The 24,678-nt window shown below is 40.6% G+C and overlaps 1 protein-coding gene across 2 annotated transcripts in view; it reads right to left on the minus strand.

The window, feature by feature from the left end:
* Positions 1–24,678, minus strand: part of LOC124117822 (dynein axonemal heavy chain 10-like) — a 104,150-nt gene that overhangs the window by 59,310 nt on the left and 20,162 nt on the right. For both annotated transcript variants that reach the window (XM_046479850.2, XM_046479849.2), the window contains 15 exons: positions 23,701–23,844; positions 22,218–22,406; positions 20,285–20,445; positions 18,878–19,109; positions 18,150–18,404; positions 12,460–12,618; positions 11,111–11,227; positions 10,871–10,973; positions 9,516–9,694; positions 8,520–8,731; positions 7,402–7,558; positions 4,064–4,297; positions 2,742–2,864; positions 652–885; positions 213–436 (listed from right to left, as the gene is read on the minus strand). In XM_046479850.2, coding sequence (XP_046335806.2) covers positions 213–436; positions 652–885; positions 2,742–2,864; positions 4,064–4,297; positions 7,402–7,558; positions 8,520–8,731; positions 9,516–9,694; positions 10,871–10,973; positions 11,111–11,227; positions 12,460–12,618; positions 18,150–18,404; positions 18,878–19,109; positions 20,285–20,445; positions 22,218–22,406; positions 23,701–23,844 — 2,723 coding nt within the window. The remainder of the gene's footprint in view (positions 1–212; positions 437–651; positions 886–2,741; positions 2,865–4,063; positions 4,298–7,401; positions 7,559–8,519; positions 8,732–9,515; positions 9,695–10,870; positions 10,974–11,110; positions 11,228–12,459; positions 12,619–18,149; positions 18,405–18,877; positions 19,110–20,284; positions 20,446–22,217; positions 22,407–23,700; positions 23,845–24,678) is intronic.

A 24,678-nucleotide genomic window follows, 5' to 3' on the forward strand; every position in this document is an offset into this window, starting at 1 on the left:
CATATTCCACTTCTTCATCAAACACCTCATCCCAAACTCCATCATTCCACCCTTCAGCAGCCTAAACCCCGCCTATCTGCAGCCTAAACCCCGCCTATCTGCTTCTCTCCTTCACCATTTCTGCTTGTCACAGAAGATGATCGCCTCATTTGTGATGAGCTTTTCGGTCGTCCTCATCCCCTCCCCGACTCCCAATTCTCTCTCTTTCTCACCTTGATCTCTTGTCACAGTAGAAGAAGACGGCCTCCTTGGTGATGAGTCTGTTGGTCCTCCTCATCTCCTCCAAGACCCCTGTCATCCAATCCTCAACACGACCCTCTGCCGGAATGCTGCTGCGGAACTCCATCGTCTCACCCTCTGCAGAAATCATGGCAGCAGCCGTGGCTTCATTGTTGGCGCCCTTGGCAAACCTCAGGGCTGAAATGTTGTCAAACATCTGCAAAAAAGGAAATCCAACATAAAATCATCATCATCATCATCATCATCCTTCTACTATTTATCCTCATCATCAACAATCATACTTCATACTATTTATCATAATCAAAATCCTCATCAATCATCATTCTTCTACTATTTATCATCATCCTCATCCATCATACTATACTATTTATCATCATCATCATCATCACCTTAATTATCATTACCACTGACCTTGATCATGTGTTCTTGCACACACTCAGGGTCGCTGCTGCCAAGAATACTGAGCAGCTCATCATCTGATATAAAGAAGAACCTAGGGAAGGCATTTCTCTTAGAGTCAAGATAATCATTGAGGGACTTCTGACATTTCTCCAGCCCGGTGCTGAGGTTCTGTAAGTCAGACAGTCTGTTCTGTGCATGGCATGCCAGCTTGATGTGAGGGGTTTTGTGGGTTTCTGTCATTATCTGAAAACACAACATAATTTGTACATACAGTAGAACACAGATAGAACGAACGCTATTGGAGCGCAAACACAACATAATTTGTACATACAGTAGGACACGGATAGAATGATCACTTATAGAGCAAAATCACAACATGATTTGTACATCAAGAAGAACACGGATAGAACGAACACTGATAGAGCGAAAACATAACATGATTTGTACATACAGTAGAACATGGATAGAACGAACACTGATAGAACGAACACTGATAGAGCGAAAACACAACATAATTTGTACATACAGTAGAACACGGATAGAATGATCACTTATAGAGCAAAATCACAACATGATTTGTACATCAAGAAGAACATGGATAGAACGAACACTGATAGAGCGAAAACACAACATAATATGTACATCCAGTAAAACACAATGCTGCAATTATGTGTATTGCATTTTGTTTTATCCAAGATGGCGGATGTTTCCGAGTGAAAATGTATATATATATAAAACAACGTATCTAGCGAACTGATTTCTCCGGCCCCTTGTAGTTCGTCATATCCATGTTCTACTGTACTTGGGTAATTGAGAGAAATGGTTTAAATTTGCCTTACAAAACTTTCAGTTGTATCCCATTGTGTTAGTTTAATGCAAATGGAAAGACTAAGGTGATGCAGGTTTTAGATGTTTGCCACTTAGAAAAAAACAATGGTGCTGATCCTGGTAAGACTAAGGCAGGTAATTTTGTTCTGTGAATGAGACACTATATGTGACAAGCTGTGGTTTTTTTCACTTCGGTATGTTTGTCACACGACATCCAACATAAATGAATGTAAAAACGAATTGAGAATAGGGCTGGGACGAGTCCATGTTTACTCACTAGAATGTTCTTTTGTTCAGGTTTCAAATTTTCAATCGTGAATTTGTCAAAATATGTTACGAAGCGTAGTCGCCAATTTGAAATTAGTGCCGTAAAGCATGAGAAAGCTGCCCTCCGTTTGGCTAATGTCAACTTCTTGTCATTCATTCCATTGGTCAGTCAAAGTTCGCGCAAGGTCGGTCTAACGTGACCCCTAATGGGGTGTTCTCAGATCTTTGTTTAGCGGTCGCGGGAACTAAGATCTGACTTCAGTGAGACTGGGTCTGCTCGGGTTCAATATACTGTGTCTGAGTGGGGTCAATAAACTGTGTCTGAGTGGGGTCAATACACTGTGTCTGAGTGGGGTCAATACACTGTGTCTGAGTGGGGTCAATATACTGTGTCTGAGTGAGGTCAATATACTGTGTCTGAGTGGGGTCAATACACTGTGTCTGAGTGGGGTCAATTTACTGTGTCTGAGTGGGGTCAATACACTGTGTCTGAGTGGGGTCAATTTACTGTGTCTGTGTGGGGTCAATATACTGTGTCTGAGTGGGGTCAATATACTGTGTCTGAGTGGGGTCAATTTAGTGTGTCTGTGTGGGGTCAATATACTGTGTCTGAGTGGGGTCAATATACTGTGTCTGAGTTGGGTCAATACACTGTGTCTGAGTGGGGTCAATTTACTGTGTCTGTGTGGGGTCAATATACTGTGTCTGAGTGGGGTCAATATACTGTGTCTGTGTGGGGTCAATATACTGTGTCTGAGTGGGGTCAATAAACCGAAGAAGCAGCATGGTACCTCAGTGGGCTAGCACCGTAAAACTGACGTTACTCCAATCTAGTGCAAACAGCCACAGACAGACAGACACATACAGACAGACACACTGACACACAGAGACACACACATAGACACACACACACACACAGACACACACACACGTTACCTTATACATCTCGAGTGTACAAAAATCTACATGGTCAACAAGAGCATGATCTCAGTCCTACAGCTCACCTTCTTGAATGTCTTGTCAATCTGGTCAAACTTCTTGGCCTCCTCAGGGAGTTGAGATCGGATGTCACCACCGATGAAGATGCCCTCCAGGTACATCCACTTCCTCTGAACCACCATCCACACCTGAATACAAACAAACAGGTAAACATACCTGAACACAACAAAGTTTTATCTGTAAGTCATTTTGATAAGTGAAGAATGGTATCAGTAAGTCAAAGCACATTTATATGACAAAATTTGTAAAAAAAAGACTAAAATTGCAAAACAATTTAAAAACATAATTTACTAAATGAAATCAATATTGAACTTCTACAAAAAATGACATAATAACAAATTAATGTTTTTTCAACATGTTGTTCTTCCCATGTAAATACAGTAAACTACAGTTATAATGAACAAAAAGGGACCATTAATTTTAGTTCGTTATAACCGTAGTTTCCTTATAGGCACATATACAGTCTATACACAGGAAATGGACATGACCCCAAAACAGTTCGTTTTATCCGTCAGTTTGGTATAAGCGTGTTCGTTATAAACTTAGTTTACTGTACTTTGTTGAAAAACAGAGTTAAAACATAACTTTCGTGGTTTATGCTGACAGCCTGAAATGTTTATATACCACAGATATATTTTTCCTGAGTTTATTTGCCCATAATTAAGAGTGCATATAACTCATGCATATTATACGCGAATAAATAAGTCTTGTGTACATTGATCACTCGGAAGGGGTGCTAATTGGGTTTGTTCACGAGGCAATTATATCAGCAAATATCGCCGGGGGCACTTATTACGTCGAATGCGGTAAATCAACTTTTCTACTACATTCTAAACAGCAAATCAAATGAAAGTAAGAGCCCAGTCATCAAACTGCATTGTCAGCTTTCTGGGTACATCAGGCCTTCAGTTTTTTTAAGTCATTGACATCAGACTTTCAAATATTTCACCCCAACCCATTTTATACTATAAGGGTAATGATAATGACCTGAAAAAGAGCATTACCGTTATTATAGCTAAAATGGATGGAAGTTTTTATCAAATAAAAAGAAACAACAACATCGGTTTTGAAACATTTACTGCAATGTCACTGACCACATTTTACAAATATGGAAACGTCATAGAACAAACCAGATGACGTCACTATAATATGTGACGTCATTTTCTCTACCCCATGACGTCACCTAACAACGGGCGTGATAATGGCCTGTAGTCAAGCAAAATGAGGGCATTATCAAGTAACAGTGGCTCGATCATTTCTGATAACGTGTGGGCGGTTTAATGATAATTCTATCCATTTTAGCTATACTAAATTTCTATCAACTTACATCAAGGACCTCGGAGATGTGAGACAGGCTCTTCTCCCAGTTCTGTACCGAGTTCAGGAAGGGTCCGATGAATCGTGATGCGGACATGCTCTGTAGGTTCATGGCGCTGTCGTCCAGTATCTGCAGCACGTCGTCCACGGAGCCAAGGATGAAGCCTCGGTGAGATGTTCCCTTCAAGTACGCCTGCACGGTGAACTTCATGTTGCTCCACGTCTCCTCAACCTCTTTCACGCCCTACAAAGAAATTAATTGATTTTAAAAGTGCCTTGAATTTTGAGTCGTTAATCAATGATACTGTCTAATCCTTGCATCAATGACATGTTTTAATGCCGCCTGTCTTTCATGGAATTTTGTATGTTGGCATCAGAAGTGGTAGACAGTGTAGTCTTTTATCGATGTAAATCAAATCTAGCTAAGCAGCAACGGGGCAAAACAGTAGTATCAGGTAAGTGCTGCTGTTGATGAGTTATTAATGAGAATATTTCCAATTAATTGAGTAATAGCTTGCTAAAACAAGACAGCCATTTTGAATAAACAGTGTTTGGAGATTGTAGAAAACATCATAAGAAAAATCAGTGAAGTAAGTAAATGAAGCATGAAGCAATGTGATAAAGTGAAGTTCTCCATATAAAACACAATCTGAATAAAATCAATGCCAAGGTCAATTGCTGATTGCTCCCTAAGTGAGATGTTCATCCTTTTTTTTAATCGCTCACAGAAACATGAACGGTTATCAATGTTTGGTTATTACAGTTGGGTTGAAATTAGGGCTGGGACGATACACCAACTGTGCGATACGATACGCATCACGATACCTTGCTCACGATCCGATACATATCACGATACATGCATGTGCTCTTTTCTGTGGTGCGTAAGTCATCTTTTTCCAAATACCCTAACAATTTACTGTTGGCAGTATCAAGTATGGCGCAACGGATGAAAATATTTACGTTTACACTACTCATTTTCACTAGTAATTAGTTTTTGGTGTCACATTTATTAAAGAATACATTTAAGGTAAGAATCAATACTTTTTACTTAGGCAGCAATTGTGATCAAGATGTAAAAAATCGTGATCCACCGATGCATCAGTATAGCGTTCCACTGCTAGTTGTGATAGCCATTGATCCTCTAATCATCCTTGTCTGTCACAGACCTGTCAACCCCTCATCATGACAATGTGGGAGATTTGACTTCAAAATGGGGGAGATTTGCCTCCAAAGGGGGAGATTTATAAAATAATGAAGATAAGATAATTTCCAACTTTTATCTTTAATAATGTTACTAAGAAAACCAAATATTTTGAAACAATAAATAATCAATAAGTTTCTTATACGTACAGCTTGCTTAATTTCTGTTTGCATTTTCCTCCTCCAAAAATAAACCCAGCACAAACTACCCATATTACTTTCGTTCAAAGATCATCTCAGATAAACGCAAACAGATGTTGAAATTTCACAATCAGTAGCTTGACCAGTTGACGACGTGCTCAATCCGACCAGTTGTCAGGCTTCGTTACGATGCAGGTTTTCTGAGTATTTTGCCGTTGTTGGTTACAAAATTCGCCATAGAAATATCAAATGCATTTATCCTGACGCAACATCATCGCCTCTAATTTCAATAAGATATACTGGTTTTTTTCTGTCTGTGGTAGTCTGTTGACAGTCCCATTACTTCGCTTCTTAAATTTCCTAGAAATGTTCACGTTGTTCCCTTCCAAGAAATGTATGCCATATTTGGAAGTACTATTACGTTTTATTACAATTTATGAATGAAATGAGTCTCGTTGTCGTTGTTGACCTTTCTGACCTTGACGTGTATTAATCTCATTGGTTGACTAGTACTGTTGTATGCAAATTAGATTGCAGATCGGGGACGCAAGCAAACTATTAGCAAATCAAATCGTGTAAAATAATCACATGATACATTCTCGCGAAATTTGATAAAGTTCTATTTTGATATTTTCTGTGCACACAAGTCACGATGTCAGTCAAAAGGAAATATATAAGTTTCACTTTAAACTTTGACTTTGAAACCCTAGATGTGAGGAAGCCTGATCGTGTAACTCATTGTTATTTCGACTACCGAATCAACCAATCACGCATAGTGTTGTTTCTGAAGATGGCGCTTGCAGGACATATTTTGTTTTCATATCAAGAGTTCAATGACGTAACTTTGAGGTATGTTGATGTTTTAACAAAGTTTCTGACAAATCTGATAACCAATAAAGTCATGTATAACTGGACCAGACATATGTATCTATGTTCTTAAATTATGGAAGAATAAACACGCTAAGAACATGAAGACAACAGTTCATTTCATCAAGTGATGAATACTTGGCTGATTTTTCATTTCAAGTTCAACCCTTCAGGCACCTGTTAGGACTATCCGAGTTTTCTTAACAGTTTACATTGTTCCATCGTTCACCATATGAATTTAATTACCAGTTGATTACTGGACAAAGGCCCAGCTGGGTCCCCCTGCGGGTGGCTGTGATAAGGGTCGCTACCGGACAGATGGGGACACAAACTTCCCGTTCATTGTTTTTACTCACGGTACAATGGAGGCGAATTTTTAAAATAATGAAGAATTCTGTTTTGCGGGAGAAATAGTCCATCATGCGGGAGACAGGGAGATTTCATCAAATTGCGAGAGTCTCCCGCAAAATGCGGGAGGGTTGACAGGTCTGCTGTCATGTTTCATAACAAAGAAGGATAAGGGGGATGAAGTAGGCACTTATTAGAAGCCTCGGACCCAGATTGTTCCACTGCTCATTATACTTCAGTACACTGAGTTGACTCTTCAGTTCAATCTCATTAAAATCAGATCTTAGTTCTCGCTACCGCTAAACAAAGATCTGAGGACATCCCTTTGTGGGTCATGTCAGAACGACCTTTTATCTGACCAATCAGAGCATCGCTTATCAGATCATGAAAGTGACAGTTGGAATGTGATTTTTGAACGTGTAACCTCAGGGTACAGGGTATTCCGCACGACAGTTATGGACTTGATGAATGTATTCATACAATCTAAACCATCTATGAGCCATTCCAGAATGTTCTATTGTTCAGTTTTTAATTTTTTAATCGTGTGTATGTCAAAATATGTTTGGAAGCGTAGTCGCCAGTTTGAAACTGGTGCTGTAGAGCTCAATTAAGCTGCCTTCTGATTGGCTATTGTCAACTTCTTGTTAACTCTACCATTGGTCGGTCAAAGTTTGCGAAAGGTCGGTCTGACGTGACCCATAATGGGATGTTCTCAGATCTATGTTTAGCGGTAGCGAGAACTGAGATCTGATTTTAATGAGATTGCTCTTTAGTTCAAATGTTAAGGCTCACCTTTTCGATGCCCATTTCCTTGCTGGCACATGTGACAATCTCTTGGATTGTTTCCTGGAAGCGATGGAGCTCCATAGAGAATACATTAGCCAGGGTGAAGGTCTCAGGATTGATGTCAAACTTCTGACCTGTCTTTGTCATCAGTTCTTTCCAATGTCTGAAACATTCATTTGTAACATTTGATGTTACATACAACCCATAGGTATTTCATACATACTACTCAAAAGAACTCAAGGATCACCCAATTCTTTTTATATTACTACCGTATTCGACATAATAAGCGCCCACGGCGATATTTGCTTATATATTGGCACGTGAACAATCCCAATTAGCACCCCTTCCGATTGATCAATGTAAACAAGACTTATTCATTCGCGAATAATACGCACTCCTGTGCTATATGCACCATTACTTATGGGCAATTAAATTCTGTTAAAATATGTCTGCCGTACATAAACATTTCAGGCTGTCAGCATTAACCACGAAATTTATCTTTCGACTCTCTTTTTCACCAAAAATTGTTTTAATAAGAGCCCCTAATTTCTAATTTTGAGAGTGCCCTGGGCGCTTATTATGTCGAAAACGGTTTATTTAATTGGTCAAGCCATGAGAGACTAACTAAAGAAATATGAGTGAATGAGCTGTGTTTAACGCTGCTTTTAACAGTATTCCAGTTATATCACGACATGTCACTTTAATGTGGGAGGAAAGCCCGAAGTGATGTAGGTCTCAGACATTTACCACTTTGGTGAAACCCACGAGCATGGGTATGGTGCTGACAAACCTAGAAACATAATCGAGGAGAACCGGGATTCGAACCCACAATCATAGGTTTCTGACATGCCCAAGGGACGCAACTCTGCACAGGGAATTGCAGCGCCTTAGACGACTGGGCCACCCGTGCCCCCTAAAGTAATATGAAAAGAATTGGGTAGTCCTTAACTTCTTTTGAGTAGTATAGAAAGAATTTGACAGAAACTTGTTCTCCCTTTAATTACCTTGTATCAGCTCTGTTCACTAAAATTTGTCTTGAATTACGTCTTGGACTTCTTATCCAAAATCTGACTCAAGGACATTTTAAGGTCAAGCCTTAGAACAGACAGTTCCCTCCATCTCACCTCTCTCGGAGTGCCTCATGTTTCAGATCGACAAACAGTGGCAGGGAGTCTCGGAACTCCTTCATCTTCTCCTCCAGAACTCTGGCCACCTGCATGGACTTGACATCACGGGGGAGTTTGCGGAGACTTTTGAGGAAGCCTTCGATACCCTCCTGCAGCAGCTGGACGTTCAGGTTGGCCCACAGCGTCTCAGCCCACTGCTCACGTGCAGCCTAGGGACACACAATAGATCACCATTACTTTTCATCACTTCATGATTTATAGGTTTGTTAACCAAATAGCTTTGGTCAGTTGAAACAAAAAAAAATGAATATAAAAATGAATTTGCATAGGTTAATTTTCTCACATACTTTTGGCATGATTGTTTGTTTGTTGTTTAACTCCGCACTCAGCAATATTCCAGCTATATGATGGCGGTCTGTATAATTATCGAATCTGGACCAGACAATCCAGTGATTGACATGATGAGCATTGATCCACGCAATTGAGATCGATGGCATGCATCGACCAAGTCAGCAACCCTGACCACCCGATCCCGTTAGTCGCCTCTTACGACAAGCATAGTTGCCTTTTACGGTCCGAGTCCGAGTAAGCATAAAATGCCAATGTAGTGTTACATCAATGGAAAAGTGAGAAACATGTACTAGCCCACAGGAATTTTTACTAGCCTCAAGCTAGCGGGCTATTGTTAATTTCTAACCCTGTGCTACGTGTTTTTTTGTTTAAAGCCACTCTCAGCAATATTCCAGCTAAATAAAAGTGGCCTGCAAATAATTCAGTCAGGATTAGAAATCCAGTGATCAATATTATGAGCAGCGCTCCACGCCATCAGGGTACAAAGATACATAATCAACCAAGTCACTGAGCAAGACCACCCGATCCATTTGGTCGCCTCTTACATCCAGCATAGGTTGCTGGAGACCTATTCTATCCTGAATCTTCACAATGTATGTCTGCTACACCAGTGATGCCCTCAATGGAATATAGCCTGCCTACCTTCTGCTCTTCATACAGGGAATATATCTGCTCAAAGCCCTTCATCTCCTTCTGGACCTGCAACAGGTCGGGGTACATGGTAATGGGCAGGTCGAACAGCCTCTCAGCATTAGCCAACTCCTGCCTCTGAGCCTCATACTGAGCAACTTCCTCCCTGTGTGTCTTCATCAGCTCCACACCTACAACACACAACATACAGATCAATGGGATGAAGATCAATGGGGATGATGGCTAGGATGCTGAAGGATCCCATCTGGACTATCAAGGAATGTTAATAATCAAGTCTCAGCTTCTTGGTTCTTAGGTTCAATTCTCATTAAACATTTCACTTCCACACTGAAGGAGAATTTGGAAATCACTTTCCTTAAGACCTATAGCTAATTACACTGGTCCTCAGAGTCGGTAGCTTTCCTACTTGAACAAGGCAAAGACGAAGCATTGAGACCTGGTTCAGAATTACCGTATTCGACGTAATAAGCGCCCCGCTCTAATAAGCGCCCACTGCGATATTTTCTAATATATTGGCTAGCGTACAATCTCAATTAGCACCCCTTCCGATTGATCAATGTACACAGGACTTATTTATTCGTGTATAATACGCATTTTATATGCATTCATAATTATGGGAAATTAAATTCTGGAAAAAATATATCTGTCGTATATAAACATTTCAGGCTGTTAGCATAAACCACGAAATTTACGATCTTTCAACTCTGTTGTTTTTCACCAAAATAATAAATATTCTAATAAGAGCCCCCTATTTCTAACTTTGAGAGCGCCCTGGGCGCTTATTATGTCGAATACTGTAAGTTTGTTTGTTTGTTGTTTAACGCTGCACTCAACAATATTCCAGCTATATGACGGTGGTCTGTAAATAATCGAGTCTGGACCAGACAATCCAGTGAATTACATCATAAAAATTGATCCACGCAATTGGGATACGATGACATGCACCAATGAAGTCAGCAAGCAAGACCACCCCGTCAGTCGCCTCTGACGACAAACATGGGTTGCTGAAAACAAATTCTACCCAGTATTTTTACAGGGTCATAAAGGAAAGACGATGTCATTTGTTCCAGAAAATGTCGGAGAATATATCTTTGCCCCAGGTTTTATGTATAAAAAAAGATATATTGTTTATTGGACAACACGAGTTGTGTTTCCCTAAATTATCAGTTTTGAAGCAGTGACAGAAAGAACATTCAATCTCAACAAAAATCCCAGTAAAACCACCCTCCCACTCACCCAGCCCAACCAAGACTTTCAAATGGTTGGTCCAAATGAAAAAAACCATCCTTCAACATTAGTGCAACACTGCAGGTGACTGGTCTATTCACAGTTATAAGCATGCTCACCTTTATCAAGATCATAAGCCACAGCCCCAGGGCCTTCAGCATGGAATCTTTCTGCAAATGTCTCCAGAGCCTTGCGGTAGTCTTTGATATGTTCTTGTGTGATCTGGCAGATAAGAAAAACATTAATGTCAGGGAAAAAATTGAATGATGGCCTTCAAAGGTTCTATGGATCTACTTTATCTGAGGAATCAAAATGGGAATTTAAATCTCTTGGTCACTGGTCAATTAGCGTTTGCTCACCTCTGTAAACTTCTTCTTGACAACCACAAGGCTGGCGTCCACATTCTTTGACTTGAGGACAAGCTCCTCCCAGATGTGCGGCAGCTTGTGCTGGACTTCCTTCTCCTCATCCGATACCTAGAATAATTACCCAGAATAATGCTTCATCCGATACCAATTGACTTTTTACTCAGAATAATGCATTATTAACACCTATAGAACAATTACTCAGAATAATGCTTTATATGATACCTACAGAACAATTACCCAGAATAATGCTTCATCCAATACATATTGAACATTTTCTCAAAATAATGCTGCATATGATACCTATAGAACAATTACTAAGAATAATGCATAATCCGATACCTATAGAACAATTACCCAGACTAATGCTTCATCCAATACCTATAGAACAATTACCCAGAACATTAAATGCTTCATCTGACACCTTCAGGACAATTACCCAAAATATTTCTTCCATTACCTCAGTACAATTACCCAGAATAATGCTTCATCTATTACCTACAGAACAATTACCATGGAATGATCCTTTGTCAGATACCTACTAGATACCTATGTCAGTTTGATTTATACTGCAGTCTGCAATATTGTAGCTATATCGCAGCAGCCTATAAACCTTTGAGTCTAAGCCAGACAAACCAGTGGCCATCTTCCCAAGGCAAGGGAGTTAACTGACTTTAAAAATCCAGTTTCCACCCTTGCCGAACTAGGCTGGAATTCCTGTCCTCAATCATAGCGCTACCTGTGGCTATTAAGAGTTATGTCCCTTCTATGCCTCTGCTATGGACCAATGAGATTCCAATTCTCGCATCACTTGGGCGGTGCCCAGTCAAGACGATCGGAACGATAATCAAGATCTATATTGTGATAAAATGAGTCTTACATCGCAAAGTGCATCAAATCATGTGAGCACCTTGATTAAAAACATGAAAAGATTTAGAAAATATCTGAAGACAACGAGTTGGCGGTGCACATACTTTGCAAATCCTGCAATCGACCGAAACCTGCATGACAGTTTACGAACCGGATTTCAATTTCGTTGCGCGATTGTTTATTGGACTATGCAAAGACTCGTTAGTCCAGCCACAATATAACTCCATAATACCAGCCTAGTTCGGCAAGGGTGGAAACTGGACTTTTATAGTCAGTTAACTCTCCTGCCTCGGGAAGATGCTTGGTGGCTGACATCATGAGCATTGTCCCTCATCAACGGGGTACGATGACACACAATCAACCAAACTACTGTGCTTACTTCAGAGTGCTGAGGATCTATTCTAATCCGGGTCCCATCAAGAGGTAAGGAGAGACTATGACTTTGAGATCTGTTCAACTCCACCTAGTCCTACCTGTATGTCATAAATACTGAGCGTCCGGTATCTCTCCTGGATGTCTCGGATCTTGGTCTCGACGTCAAGCGACATGGTCCGAATGTCATTAATGGTGGACAGCACAAACTTGAGATCTTCCAGAGTTGTTGGGGTCTGTTCTAGATCATCAGACTTGGTCTGAAAACACGTACAGATCAACGTGACACACACAGCACAAAACATACAGATCATACAGAACATACAGATTATACAATATTTGAACCAAAGCATGTAGTCATGAATCAATGTCATACGCATTTTACAATCCTTATATCAACACACAAGGAACTCTGAATGAAATCTTAAGATGATATGATTAATGTGTAAGAAACATATCAGCTAGTTATGACACAGATTAATAAGTTGACAGCAAACTATACACACAAATGTGGGATGTCAATTTGTTCTCTAACAATAAATGCTTTCTTGATATAACTTATTAACAAGTAATCAAATAACATGTTGAATTAATCCCTTAAAGGCTGACCCTTACAAAGTATATAATGCATGCGTCAAGGCATATAACCTACAAACAAAATTTAATTGTATTTTATATGACAATTTACACTTTCCCCAAATGTTGCATTATCATCAACAGCTACTCAGTACCTTTATTTGAGGAGCAGCTCAAAGGTTTGATGTGGGATGAAAACCATAATTCCTCAAAATTTGAGAATGATGCCACACAACTCATTTAAATATTTTGATGGAAAACATACTTTCAGAAACAAAAACTCACAGTACATAGACGGATCTAGAGGGGTCCAGGGGGTCCGACACCCCCTACCCACCCTTTCAAATAGTAGACAATCACCACCCACCACAAACCTACACCCAAAACCCATCCTTTCCCCCCCCCAACTCCAACCCCCTTTTGAGAGAAAATACCTCCCTTTTAAAAAATGCTGGATCGCTGTTGCAGTACCTTGCCTGAAGAACTTGTAGGCCAGTAATTACACACTATCCAATATGTGCAAAGAAGATTTTGTTCAGGCACCATCATACTTGACAATGATGATGTTTATTTTCAGAGTAAAAATATGATGATTACAGATGCTATCTTTGCCTGTTCAGGCTTGAATAATTATTAAAACAAGAAAAGTTGCTAAGATCGACTGGAGCACAGATCTGTTAACCTTCCCCAGCCCAAACTAATGGAACCCAACGTCAAGTTTTTGAACTGCTCCTTGTATTACATAAGCTTACATAGATTTACTTACTTCTAATACAACTTTCTGTATTAACACAAGGGCTGTAAGGATTCACCAAAGATTCAGTGAATCACAATATGTGTTTCGGACATTGAGGCTGTGTATCAATTCAAAACAATACATGTATATATATAAGAAGTATGACATTTTGTGGGAAAAGGAATTGTAAATATATTTTTCTGATTTTGCCAAGACTGAAGTCATAGTAAGTTTGACTTATGTTTACTTAGTATTATTTTTGGACACAAGTCATTGCTTTCATGCTAAAATACAAGATGGCTTGTCTTGAGTTCATAGGATCATATACCGTATTCTACATAATAAGCGCCCAGGGCGCTCTCAAAATTAGAAATAGGGGGCTCTTATTTGGATATCATTTTGGTGGAAAAAAAAGTGTTGAAAGATCGCTTATTTCATGGTTTAAGCTGACAGCCTGAAATGTTTATATATGACAGATATCTTTTTCCTGAATCTAATTGCCCATAATTAAGGATGCATATAACACACAGGAGCATATTATACACGAACAAATTTAACTCTTGTAATCGGAACGGGTGCGGATTGGGATTGTTCACTTGCCAATATAGCAGCAAATATTGCCGTGGGCGCTTATTAGAGCGGGGCGCTTATTAAGTCGTATGCAGTTTTGTGTAGCATATCAACCTCAATGTCCTGAAACAGGTCATATCGCGACAAAGTGGATCATTACAGCCCTAATTGATACATGCAGGTGATGACACATTAATTACACAGATGCTTATAATCGTCTTCTTTTAAATACTACCCAGGGCTGAAAAACTAAAATTCTTGGTTCTCTGGCAATGTTGTGTCGGTCAAAAGCAACATGACATTTTATTTCTATTTAAAGACAAAGTATGAACATGAGTTTCATGAGTTTTCATGTGACAATACGATACACGATACGTCTTTTTCTGTATCGATGCAAGACGATACACTTGCGGAAATAAATTACTTACAACTCATTTAACGATCCCTGATGTTTTTGTCAGTCAGATGTCACAAGATGTTTCAAGTTCACTACTATGAACATGTATCTACAGCTAGCTTTTTCTTTTGAACTTGCTGTGAAATATTTATTGTCCAGAAGTTTCCATGTGATTTGATGTAAACATGCGTATCGCGACATGCGTATCGTATCGTGACCTATGTATCCCGATACATATATCGTGATTTTGTTGTATCATTTCACCCCTAGTTTACACTCAGATACCAAATTTAGAAAAAGAAAATACAAATAATTTTGGCACACACTGCCTGAGAAACAATTGTGTTAATTTTTCAGCCTATTCACTCAATTCTGATCCTGATCGTCATTCGACACATGCCCAATGCAGTTCTATGTGGTATACGTCTGTGTTGCATCGTTTACAGAAATGTCTGCACTTAATCAACATCTAACACTCAGCAGCTATTGCTTAGACAGGTCCAATTTTAGTAGCAATCACTTACCATATATTATGGGGTTTTACCTGAGTCACATTTGAGCATGAAGGGTCAAGGGGATACTCCTTTATAGTAGGCTTCCTCACTTTGAACATATTATCCTTTGTAAAATTGAGAGACATCTTCCACCGAATCGTAAATTATGTCAGGCTGCAATGTTAGGCACTAGTCCAAGCCTGAGTCTAGTTTAGTTCGGTCTTGCATGTTCAGCTAATAATAGTTCATTGAAAATTATGCATCGTGCCACGTTCTGGCTAGATCATTCAAAACTTTCTGGCACAGATGCTACACAAATTGCAAGTCACTTTATCAGCTTCATAATCGATAATTCATCATTTGTTTTTTTTGTGTGAAAAATAGTAATTCCATATAAGTTTTGAAGGGTTAAAATATAAACATGATTGAAATCCTCATTCATAACAACTTTGAGATTGGTATGTAGATTTTTATAATTTATGATTTGTGCGAACCGAAGATGTAGTAGTGTGTGGTAAGACATTAGCACATTTTTCTGACAAGTCGATCCATGGACCCCATAGTAGTGGACAGATTGAACAGAAGGTGATTAATGATGAATGTAACTCCACAGCTTGTGCAGCATATACTTCATTGTATTTTAATGATCTTTGTCTCGAAATAATGAATATAACTTCGGTGCATACTTCAAAGGAAATTAAGATGTAAGCTAATGTGACCACTCGATAATACCCCATAATATATGATATCTACGCATGAGGTTCAACTAAACAATCTTTGTTGTCATGTTTCTCATGACGTCGTTCAGCAAGCAGCCACATAGCATGCACTCTCGAAAACAAATACTTCTAACATTCGGTAACTTAAACTTTTAGTTCATGGCATGGCATACAGCAACAAAACATGGAATAATGATCTTTAATCGCTCAGCGCCAACTTTTGCTATCAGTCGACATGCTCTGTGAAACGGACGTATCGCCTGCCACTGTAATCTATTACATGTATAACATTCTACGCTATTCATCGTCATCATATTTACGATAACATCAATCCAGGCTGAAAACTATAAAAGGACAATATTCTGTCAATCAAGGCGTCCATCATCATGATCATATGTTTGTTTATTTGTTTGTTTGTTTGTTTGTTTAACGTCCCACTCAGCTATATTCCAGCTATACGACGGCAGTCTGTAAATAATTGAGTCTGGGCCAGACAATCTAGTGATTGACATTATGAGTATCGATCCACGCAATTGAGATATGATAACATGCATCGAACAAGTCAGCAAGTCGACCAACCTATCGTGTTAGTCACCTTTTACAACAAGCATCAGTTGCTGAAGACCAATTCTGACCCAGATTTTCATGGGCACGTCCATGATATGAGAGAGTGAAAGTGAGTGAGTGAGTGAGTATGGTTTTACACCGCTTTTAGCAATATTCCAGCAATATCACGGTGGGGGACACCAGAAATGGGCTTCCCACAATGTACCCATGTCGGGAATCGAACCCGGGTCTTCGGCATGACAAGCGAACACTTTAACCACTAGGCTACCCAAACGCCCTAGAGAGTGAAAGAATTATTATGACAGTCAGCAAACTTCAGCAATCTTTCCGCAATCACAGGGTATTTTGGAAATTAAATTTTTGTGTACATGAGACTTCATTCTGCAGTTAGCTGTTACAGCTATGCAATAATATTCTGAACATGATAAAACCTGGACCAGAGAAACCAGTGGTCAACAGAATGAGCAACAATTGCAGTGGTATGAAGACATTTACCTTCATAGTATCATTCAAGTATTACATCAAGTATTATACCAAGCAACTATTATGACTACCTGATTATATTACAGGGACATCCTACAACAGACATTCTTGATTGAAGAATGCTTGTTTCTGATTTGTCAAAACTGGTTTAAACGGGATACCTCTGAATAAAACATTCATAAAACACAATAAAATACACATAAAATACATCGATCTTTTGATAGCTTACACATCAATAAGTGAGTGAGTTTGGTTTTACGCCGCTTTTAGCAATATTCCAGCAATATCACGGCGGGGGACACCAGAAATGAATTGAACCCGGGTCTTCGCCGTGACGAGCGAACGCTTTAACCACTAGGCTACCCGACCGCCCCTACACATCAATGCATAAAGCAATGACTGAGGATAATGATTCAGGACTGTATATGTACTGCTGATATCAGAGGTGAGGTGAAATTGGGTTTAAAGTCGCGTCCAAGATTATTGCACTTATATAGCGACGTGCATACATGTGTGGGTGTAGCTGCTTGTACTAGTCCGGACTGATGCTGATTTCTAGTGCTAGCTCACTGAGATACCATGCCGCAATTTAACATGAATACCCCACTCAGACACAGTATACTGACTCCAAGACGACCAGTCCTTGTTTCACCCCTTAATGCTGAGCGCCAGGCAGGGTAACAACAGGTACCATTTTTTAATGTCTTTTGGTATGATGCGGCCGGGGATCAAGCCCCGGACCTTCCGCTCTCTAGGCGGACACTCTACCACAAGACCACGGAGGACGTCGTTGATATCAGAACATGACTGGACTTTCTGGTGAAGATTTTGACATCCTGAACATTAACTAGTTTGATGAGATGACAACTGTTAACAAAGGCATGTCTTGTCACCTCCCACAGATTGTTCTTCCTTTAGTCCAAGAGCGAGTGAATATTGTTTGAGCACAGTCAGCAATCTTACAGCTATACACTGCAGCCTGAGAATAACATATTTTTTAGAGTAGAAATATCACTTATACTTATCCTGACTCATACTTATTACTCATGTGTATAAGTCAGGATAAGATAAAATATAAGTATTTCTTGCAAAAAATGTTTTCAATTGATGAAACCTCTTGAACAGATTTAGTACACAAACTGTCATTATTGTAAACAATAAGCAAATTATATTATCATGATTATTGATAAGAAAATATGCACATGAGACTAGTTGACATTGTCTCAAAAGATAATAGCAGAACTCTCACCTCTAAAGAATCTTGCAGTTCATACAGACTTTCTTTAGCCGAATCTCGTAACAGTTTGCCCAGACAGTCAATCCACTGAGTTGCGTTTTCTTTGACAGCACGACACAGTGGCTCCATGTGGAGCCGTATACACTCCTGATCTTTGATGACAGGCAGTGCCGCCACCTCGTCAATTGTCTTGAAGTAGTGTTGTAGCTTCTCATCAAAGGCTACTACTGTGGGGCCCTTCTGAAACCACTTCTCTGCTATCTGCATCTGTTGATGGAAATAGGTGATGTTAATGCCTGAGTTGGTTTTAAAGCTACTTTCAACACTTTTTTCACTTGAGCCTAGGATTGTAACAATATATCGATATACCTCCCTTTTTGACCCAATTTCCCCACTGCTGAAATTTGTTAACTCTTCAGTAAGAAAAGGACTGCTCTCAAAATATTAGTTACAACCTTAAAATTTTGTGATAAGTTTAATGCAAAAATTAAATTGGGCTGGTTACAAGTTTGCATTTTTTAAAATTTGGAATATCTGCAATGCAAAGTAAAATGCAACATCTTTTTGAAAAAATTCAAAAGCAAAGATGATTATTATTTATATGTAACACTGAAAGAGAACGCTTTAGATTTACCATTTTTCAACTCTAATGTCTAAGTGCTCAATAGATCATTGACTGCAGGTTTCAAACTACCAACGATCATCTGGACATTTGAAGCAATTCCCAAAACCTAGGTTACCTTCTCTGGTTTCCATATGTTCCGGTACTTCTTCCATCTGTTGAGGTAGCGCTGGAGAGTGGTCAGCGTGTTCTTGATGTTCTGTGCCAGGATCTGAACCAGCTCGATGATCTCAGGGTTCTGGGAGATGTCCTGAAAGAAGCTGAACACAAACAGCTCATCCTCTCCATCAACTTTCTGTGGTGCCGTCTCGATACAGGTGCCGTTCATCCACCGCACAAAACTCTTTGTACTGAAATCCATAAACGTAACAGCATGTGAGATACTAACCTCAAATTTGGGCAGTTAAATGTGTTAATTTAAAATGACTGACAGTGTGGATTTTGATGAAAAATAGATTATCTATGCCCATACCTAAACTCTGTTATCCCTCGTAGCAGGTATGACAAATGATTATTAATTGGTTGTGACAATACCTGGATCAAGGTCAATGATTAGTCTTATTTAGTGGTGATGTTTCTTTTTCTAGATTCTTATTTAACTACATGTTTCAGCTTAATCATATTGATAAACACAAACACCACCCAAATACCAACACAACCACCCAAATACCAACACAACCACCCAAATACCACCATCACCTAAACAACCACCACCTCAACAAACACAAATCATTTACAGCACACAACACCTTAACACCACCAAGACCACAACACCTAAACACCACCAACACCTCAACAAACACCACCACCAATATCTAAACACTACCATCAACACTACCACCAACACAACCACAACAACTCAACACCAACTAAACACCAACATCCAAACACTAAAATACAAACACCAACACCCAAACATCGCCCCCACCTAACACAATACCCAAACACCGCCCCCACCTAAACACAAATACCCAAACACCACCCCCACCTAAACACAAATACCCAAACACCGCCCCCACCTAAACACAAATACCCAAACACCACCCCCACCTAAACACAAATACCCAAACACCACTCCCACCTAAACACAAATACCCAAACACCGTCCCCACCTAAACACAAATACCCAAACACCACCCCACCTAAACACAAATACCCAAACACCACCCCCACCTAAACACAAATACCCAAACACCACCCCCACCTAAACACAAATACCCAAACACCGCCCCCACCTAAACACAAATACGCAAACACCACTCCCACCTAAACACAAATACCCAAACACCACCCCCCACCTAAACACAAATAACCAAATACCACCCCAACCTAAACACAAAAAAACAACACCCAAACAGCACCATCTAAACACCAACACCCAAACACCAACATCACCTAAACACCAACACCCCACCAATACCATCACACAAAAACCCACATTTAAACAAACATCATTTTCCTTCCAATGATAAATGTCAGGTCTTTTAAAAAGAAATGAATTGTGTTAAATTGATGCATGACTCACCCCTCAACACAGTCGCGAACACACTGTAGTGTTAGCTTGTAGACTTCGTTGGTCTGAGGGTGAAGAATGACATCGGGGGCTGCGAGTAGTGTGTCAACTTGGAATAATGCCTTCTCTCCTGTTAGCGCTGAGTTGAACCGACGCAGGTTGTTGTTGATAAGCTAGAAAATAACATAACATAACTCTGGATGTAGAATTAGCAACACACTCATCTTCCCGAGGCAAGAGAGTTAACTGACTTTAAAAGTCCAGTTTCCACCCTTGCCGATCAAGGCTGGAATTCCTGGGCTCGATCGTAGCCCCACCAGTTGTTATTACAAGTTATGTCCATTCTATGCCTCTCCAACAAAATGGTGGCGCCCAGTCAAGACGATCTGATCGACCATCAAGATCTATTTTGTGATAAAATGGTTCTTGCTTTGTGAAGTACATCAAATCACGTGAGCACCTTCATTAAAAACATGAAAAGATTTGGAAAATATCTGTTGACAACGAGTTGGCGATGCACATGCTTTGCAAATCCTGCAATCAACGGAAATCTGCATGACAGTTTACTAACCGGATTTCGATTTCAGTGCGCGATTTTGATTGGACTATGCATAGACTCGTTAGTCCAGCCATAATGTAACTCCATAATACCTGCCTAGTTCGGCAAGGGTGGAAACTGGACTTTTATAGTCAGTTAACTCTCTTGCCTTGGGAAGATGGCTGCAAAGCTATTTGAACAGGGAATCCATGAGGTGTTAGAAATAAGGAATGTGTGAGTGAGTGAGTTAGTTGGGTTTAATGCCGCTTTCAACAGTATTCCAGTTACATCGCGGTGTGTCAGCTTAATGTCGGAGGAAAGCCCGAAGTGATGCGTGTCTCAGACGTTTACCACTTCGGTGAAACCCATGAGCATGGGTATGGTGCTGACAAACCTAGAAACATAATCGGGGCGAACTGGGATTTGAACCCACAATCATAGGTTTCTGGTGTGCCCAAGGGACGCAACTCTGCATAGCAAATCGTGGCATCTTAGACGAATGGGCCACCCGTGCCCCCCAAATAAGGAAGGAAAGGAGACTTTAATTTGATAATACTGAAGTCTCCTTTCCAATAAGTTAAGGAAGAGGATTCAAAACTATCAATTTGGTTATCAATGGCAACTAAAATTTGTTCAAAAAAACAGCTAACCATGACCACATCAGTTAACTCGTGGTTAACAATGGTTGCCGAGGGTACCCAGACTTGTACCTATGGTAGTGATACGATAGGGGTTATCTATTTTTAGACATGGTGCCAAATAGCGCGATTGATAATTGATGATGATGTCATCGCAAGAGGGGGGGGATCCATGTTTTTGTTTGACTTGAGGTGGGGTCACAGATTTCAACTTCCATCAAGTTTGGGTAAATATTAAATGTAAATTAGAAGTAATCGTAATAATAATCTCTACAATAGTTTAGTCAGAAAGTTTATAAGTGATAGATCTATTAAAATATTGTTTTTAAATTTTTGTTGTTTATATATTTGTGTGTTCAAGGTGTAATTTCAGCTGGCGATCTTGTTTGGGGTCGCAGATACTTAATATTAACATGCGTCTGCTCTGGCCTAACTTGTAGTGAGTGAGTGAGTTGGGTTTAACGCCGCTTTTAACAGTAATCCAGTTATATCACGGCGTGTCAGCTTAATGTGGGAGGAAAGCCCGAAGTGATGCATGTCTCAGACATTTACCACTTTGGTGAAACCCACTAGCACGGGTATGGTGCTGACAAACCTAGAAACCTAATCGGGGCGAACCGGGATTCGAACCGACAATCATAGGTTTCTGGCGTGTAAATAATCCATCCCTTGGGCACACCAGAAACCCAGGGCCTTACAGTAGTTACTCTAAACAATCACTCGATGCTAATTTTCACACACAAATCAATCCAATGAAGCACATTCCTACCTTTGTGAGAGCTTCATACACCTTTTTCTCCCAGTAGGAGTAATACTGATTAAGTTTGGGGGAGCGTCCAGTGTTAGTGTGGACAACCAGTCCCTCCATCTTGGTCAGCAGAGGACCTATTGCACGATATTTCCTGGCCAGAATCTCAAAGTCCTTCCCTCGCTCACGCTCAATATGTTCAAAGAACTCCTGTTTGAAAAAAATAATGTCACAGTTAATATCTATGGGATAGAGTTTGTGTAAATGCATCAGTTGTTTTGGTTTGTAGTTTAGAGTAACACTCAGAACTATTCCAGCCGTATGTCGGCGGTTTGTAAAAAATCGAGTCTCGACCAAACAAATCCTGTGACTGACATCATGAGCAACGATCTATGCAATTAGGATATGATGACATGCATCAACCAAGTCAGTGCGTCTAATCAGCTGATCCCATTTTTCATCTCTTACAATAAGCATGGGCTGCTGAAGACAAATTTTAACCCAGATCTTCAAGGGGGTACAGCATCATGAAGGTGTATGACTAAAACTGTCATCTGCACAGAATCCTTTTCTGGCCCATGAAGATCTGGGGTAAAATAGGTCTTCAGCAACTCATGCTTGCCATGAAAGGCGACTATGTCATAAGAGGCGACTAACGGGATCGGGTGGTCAGGCTTGCATGTCATCGATCCCAATTGCGTTGATTGATGCTCATGTTGTCAATCACTGGATTGTCTGATGCAGACTTGATTATTTACCACCGTCATATAGCTGGAATATTGCTGAGTGCGGCGTTAAACAACAAACAAACAAACAAGAAACCTTTTCCAGTCTATATCTCCTTTAGGCATTATAAGTTACATGAAAGAATATTGATGACAGTATCTTTATAATATAGTTTTTCATCCTTAATGCTCTTTAACATACACTGGGCAAAGATTTGTAATGGACCTGTTATTGCAGATGTCTGCAGCCTGTACACAAGGGCTGGGACGAGTCCAAATATACGACCTGGGTACCCACCCCCATATTACCCGACAATACCCGGGTACCCGCTGTAGGTCTCAAGAGTTGGGTACATAATGTTCCATTGGGTTTTGTATGTTTGGTTGTTATTTAACGCTGCACTCAGCAATATTCCAGCTATATGAAGGCAGTCTGAAATAATCGAGTCTGGACCAGACAATCCAGTGATTGATATTATGAGCATTGTTTTACTGATGCCCTGGCAATGCTATTTACACACACATATATATAAAACAATCAGGTCAAGCATACACTGAAGTCCACTGAAGTCATATCTTTACTCAAGCGTACAAAAGTCGGAAACAATGTGTGCATAGTTCGAAAGAATTGCAAACATAAGCAACTTTTATCGGGGTAGTCCTGTGGGTACCCGGATTCTATTCGGGACCCACTCGACCTGAGTACCCAACTAATCCACCCTAGCCCTACTGTAAAAATGATATGTCCACAGTGCACTGACAAACGTAACCATGACTACCTTGCAGCTGGGCAGGAGGTCTTGGACCTTCGGTGGTGGTGGGCCCTTGAAGAGGTTTGCATTCTCAATCATCAATAGCCTCTGGTTGATGTCACGAGCATTCTTCTGAACCTGGTTGACTAGAGACTCAAACTTCGCAGTGGCCTGCAAATATCAAGAGAGTATAAAGAACCAATATCAGATGATGACTTCATAAAGACCTCCCGAGAGATCGATATTGTCAAATTAACTGAAAACACAAATTTTCAACCAAAAAGCCTTGAAGGGGGTGGTGGGTGGGGTAGGAAGTGGGGTGGTAGGTGGGGTGGTGGGTGGTGTCGGAAGTGGGGTGGTGGATAGTGTGGGAAGTGGTGTGGTCGGTGGGGTGGGAAGTGGGGTGATGGGTTGGAAAGTGGGGTGGTGGAAAGTGGGGTGGTCGGTGAGGTGGGAAGTGGGGTGGTGGGTGGGGTGGAAAGTGGTGGGGCGGGAAGTGGGGTGGACGGTTGGGGTGGAAAGTGGTGGGGTGGGAAGTGGGGTGGTGGTTGGGGTGGGAAGTGGGGTGGTGGTTTGGGTGGGAAGTGGTGTAGTGGAAAGTGGGGTGGTCGGTGAGGTGGAAAGTGGGGTGGTGGGTGGGGTGGAAAGTGGGGTGGTCGGTGGGGGTGGAAAGTGGTGGGGTGGGAAGTGGGGTGGTCGGTGAGGTGGGAAGTGGGGTGGTGGGTGGGGTGGAAAGTGGTGTAGTGGAAAGTGGGGTGGTCGGTGTGGTGGTCGGTGTGGGTGAAAGTGGTGTGGTGTAGAGTTGGGTGCTCGGTGATGGCGGAAAGTTGTGGGGTGGGAAGTTGGGTGGTCGGTGAGGTGGGAAGTAGGGTGGTGGGTGGGGTGGTGGGTGGGGTGGTCATAAGGCTCCAGATGTCAGACTTAGACCAAGGCGTAGAGAGTCTTTTCTAGAAATATCTGGCTCCCTAAATGGGGAAAAAATAAACTGAACCTAAAAACATTTCT

This window comes from Haliotis rufescens, unplaced genomic scaffold (assembly GCF_023055435.1).
Source record: "Haliotis rufescens isolate VD_foot unplaced genomic scaffold, xgHalRufe1.0.p SCAF_38, whole genome shotgun sequence".
In the NCBI taxonomy this organism is placed as follows: Eukaryota; Metazoa; Mollusca; class Gastropoda; order Lepetellida; family Haliotidae; genus Haliotis; species Haliotis rufescens.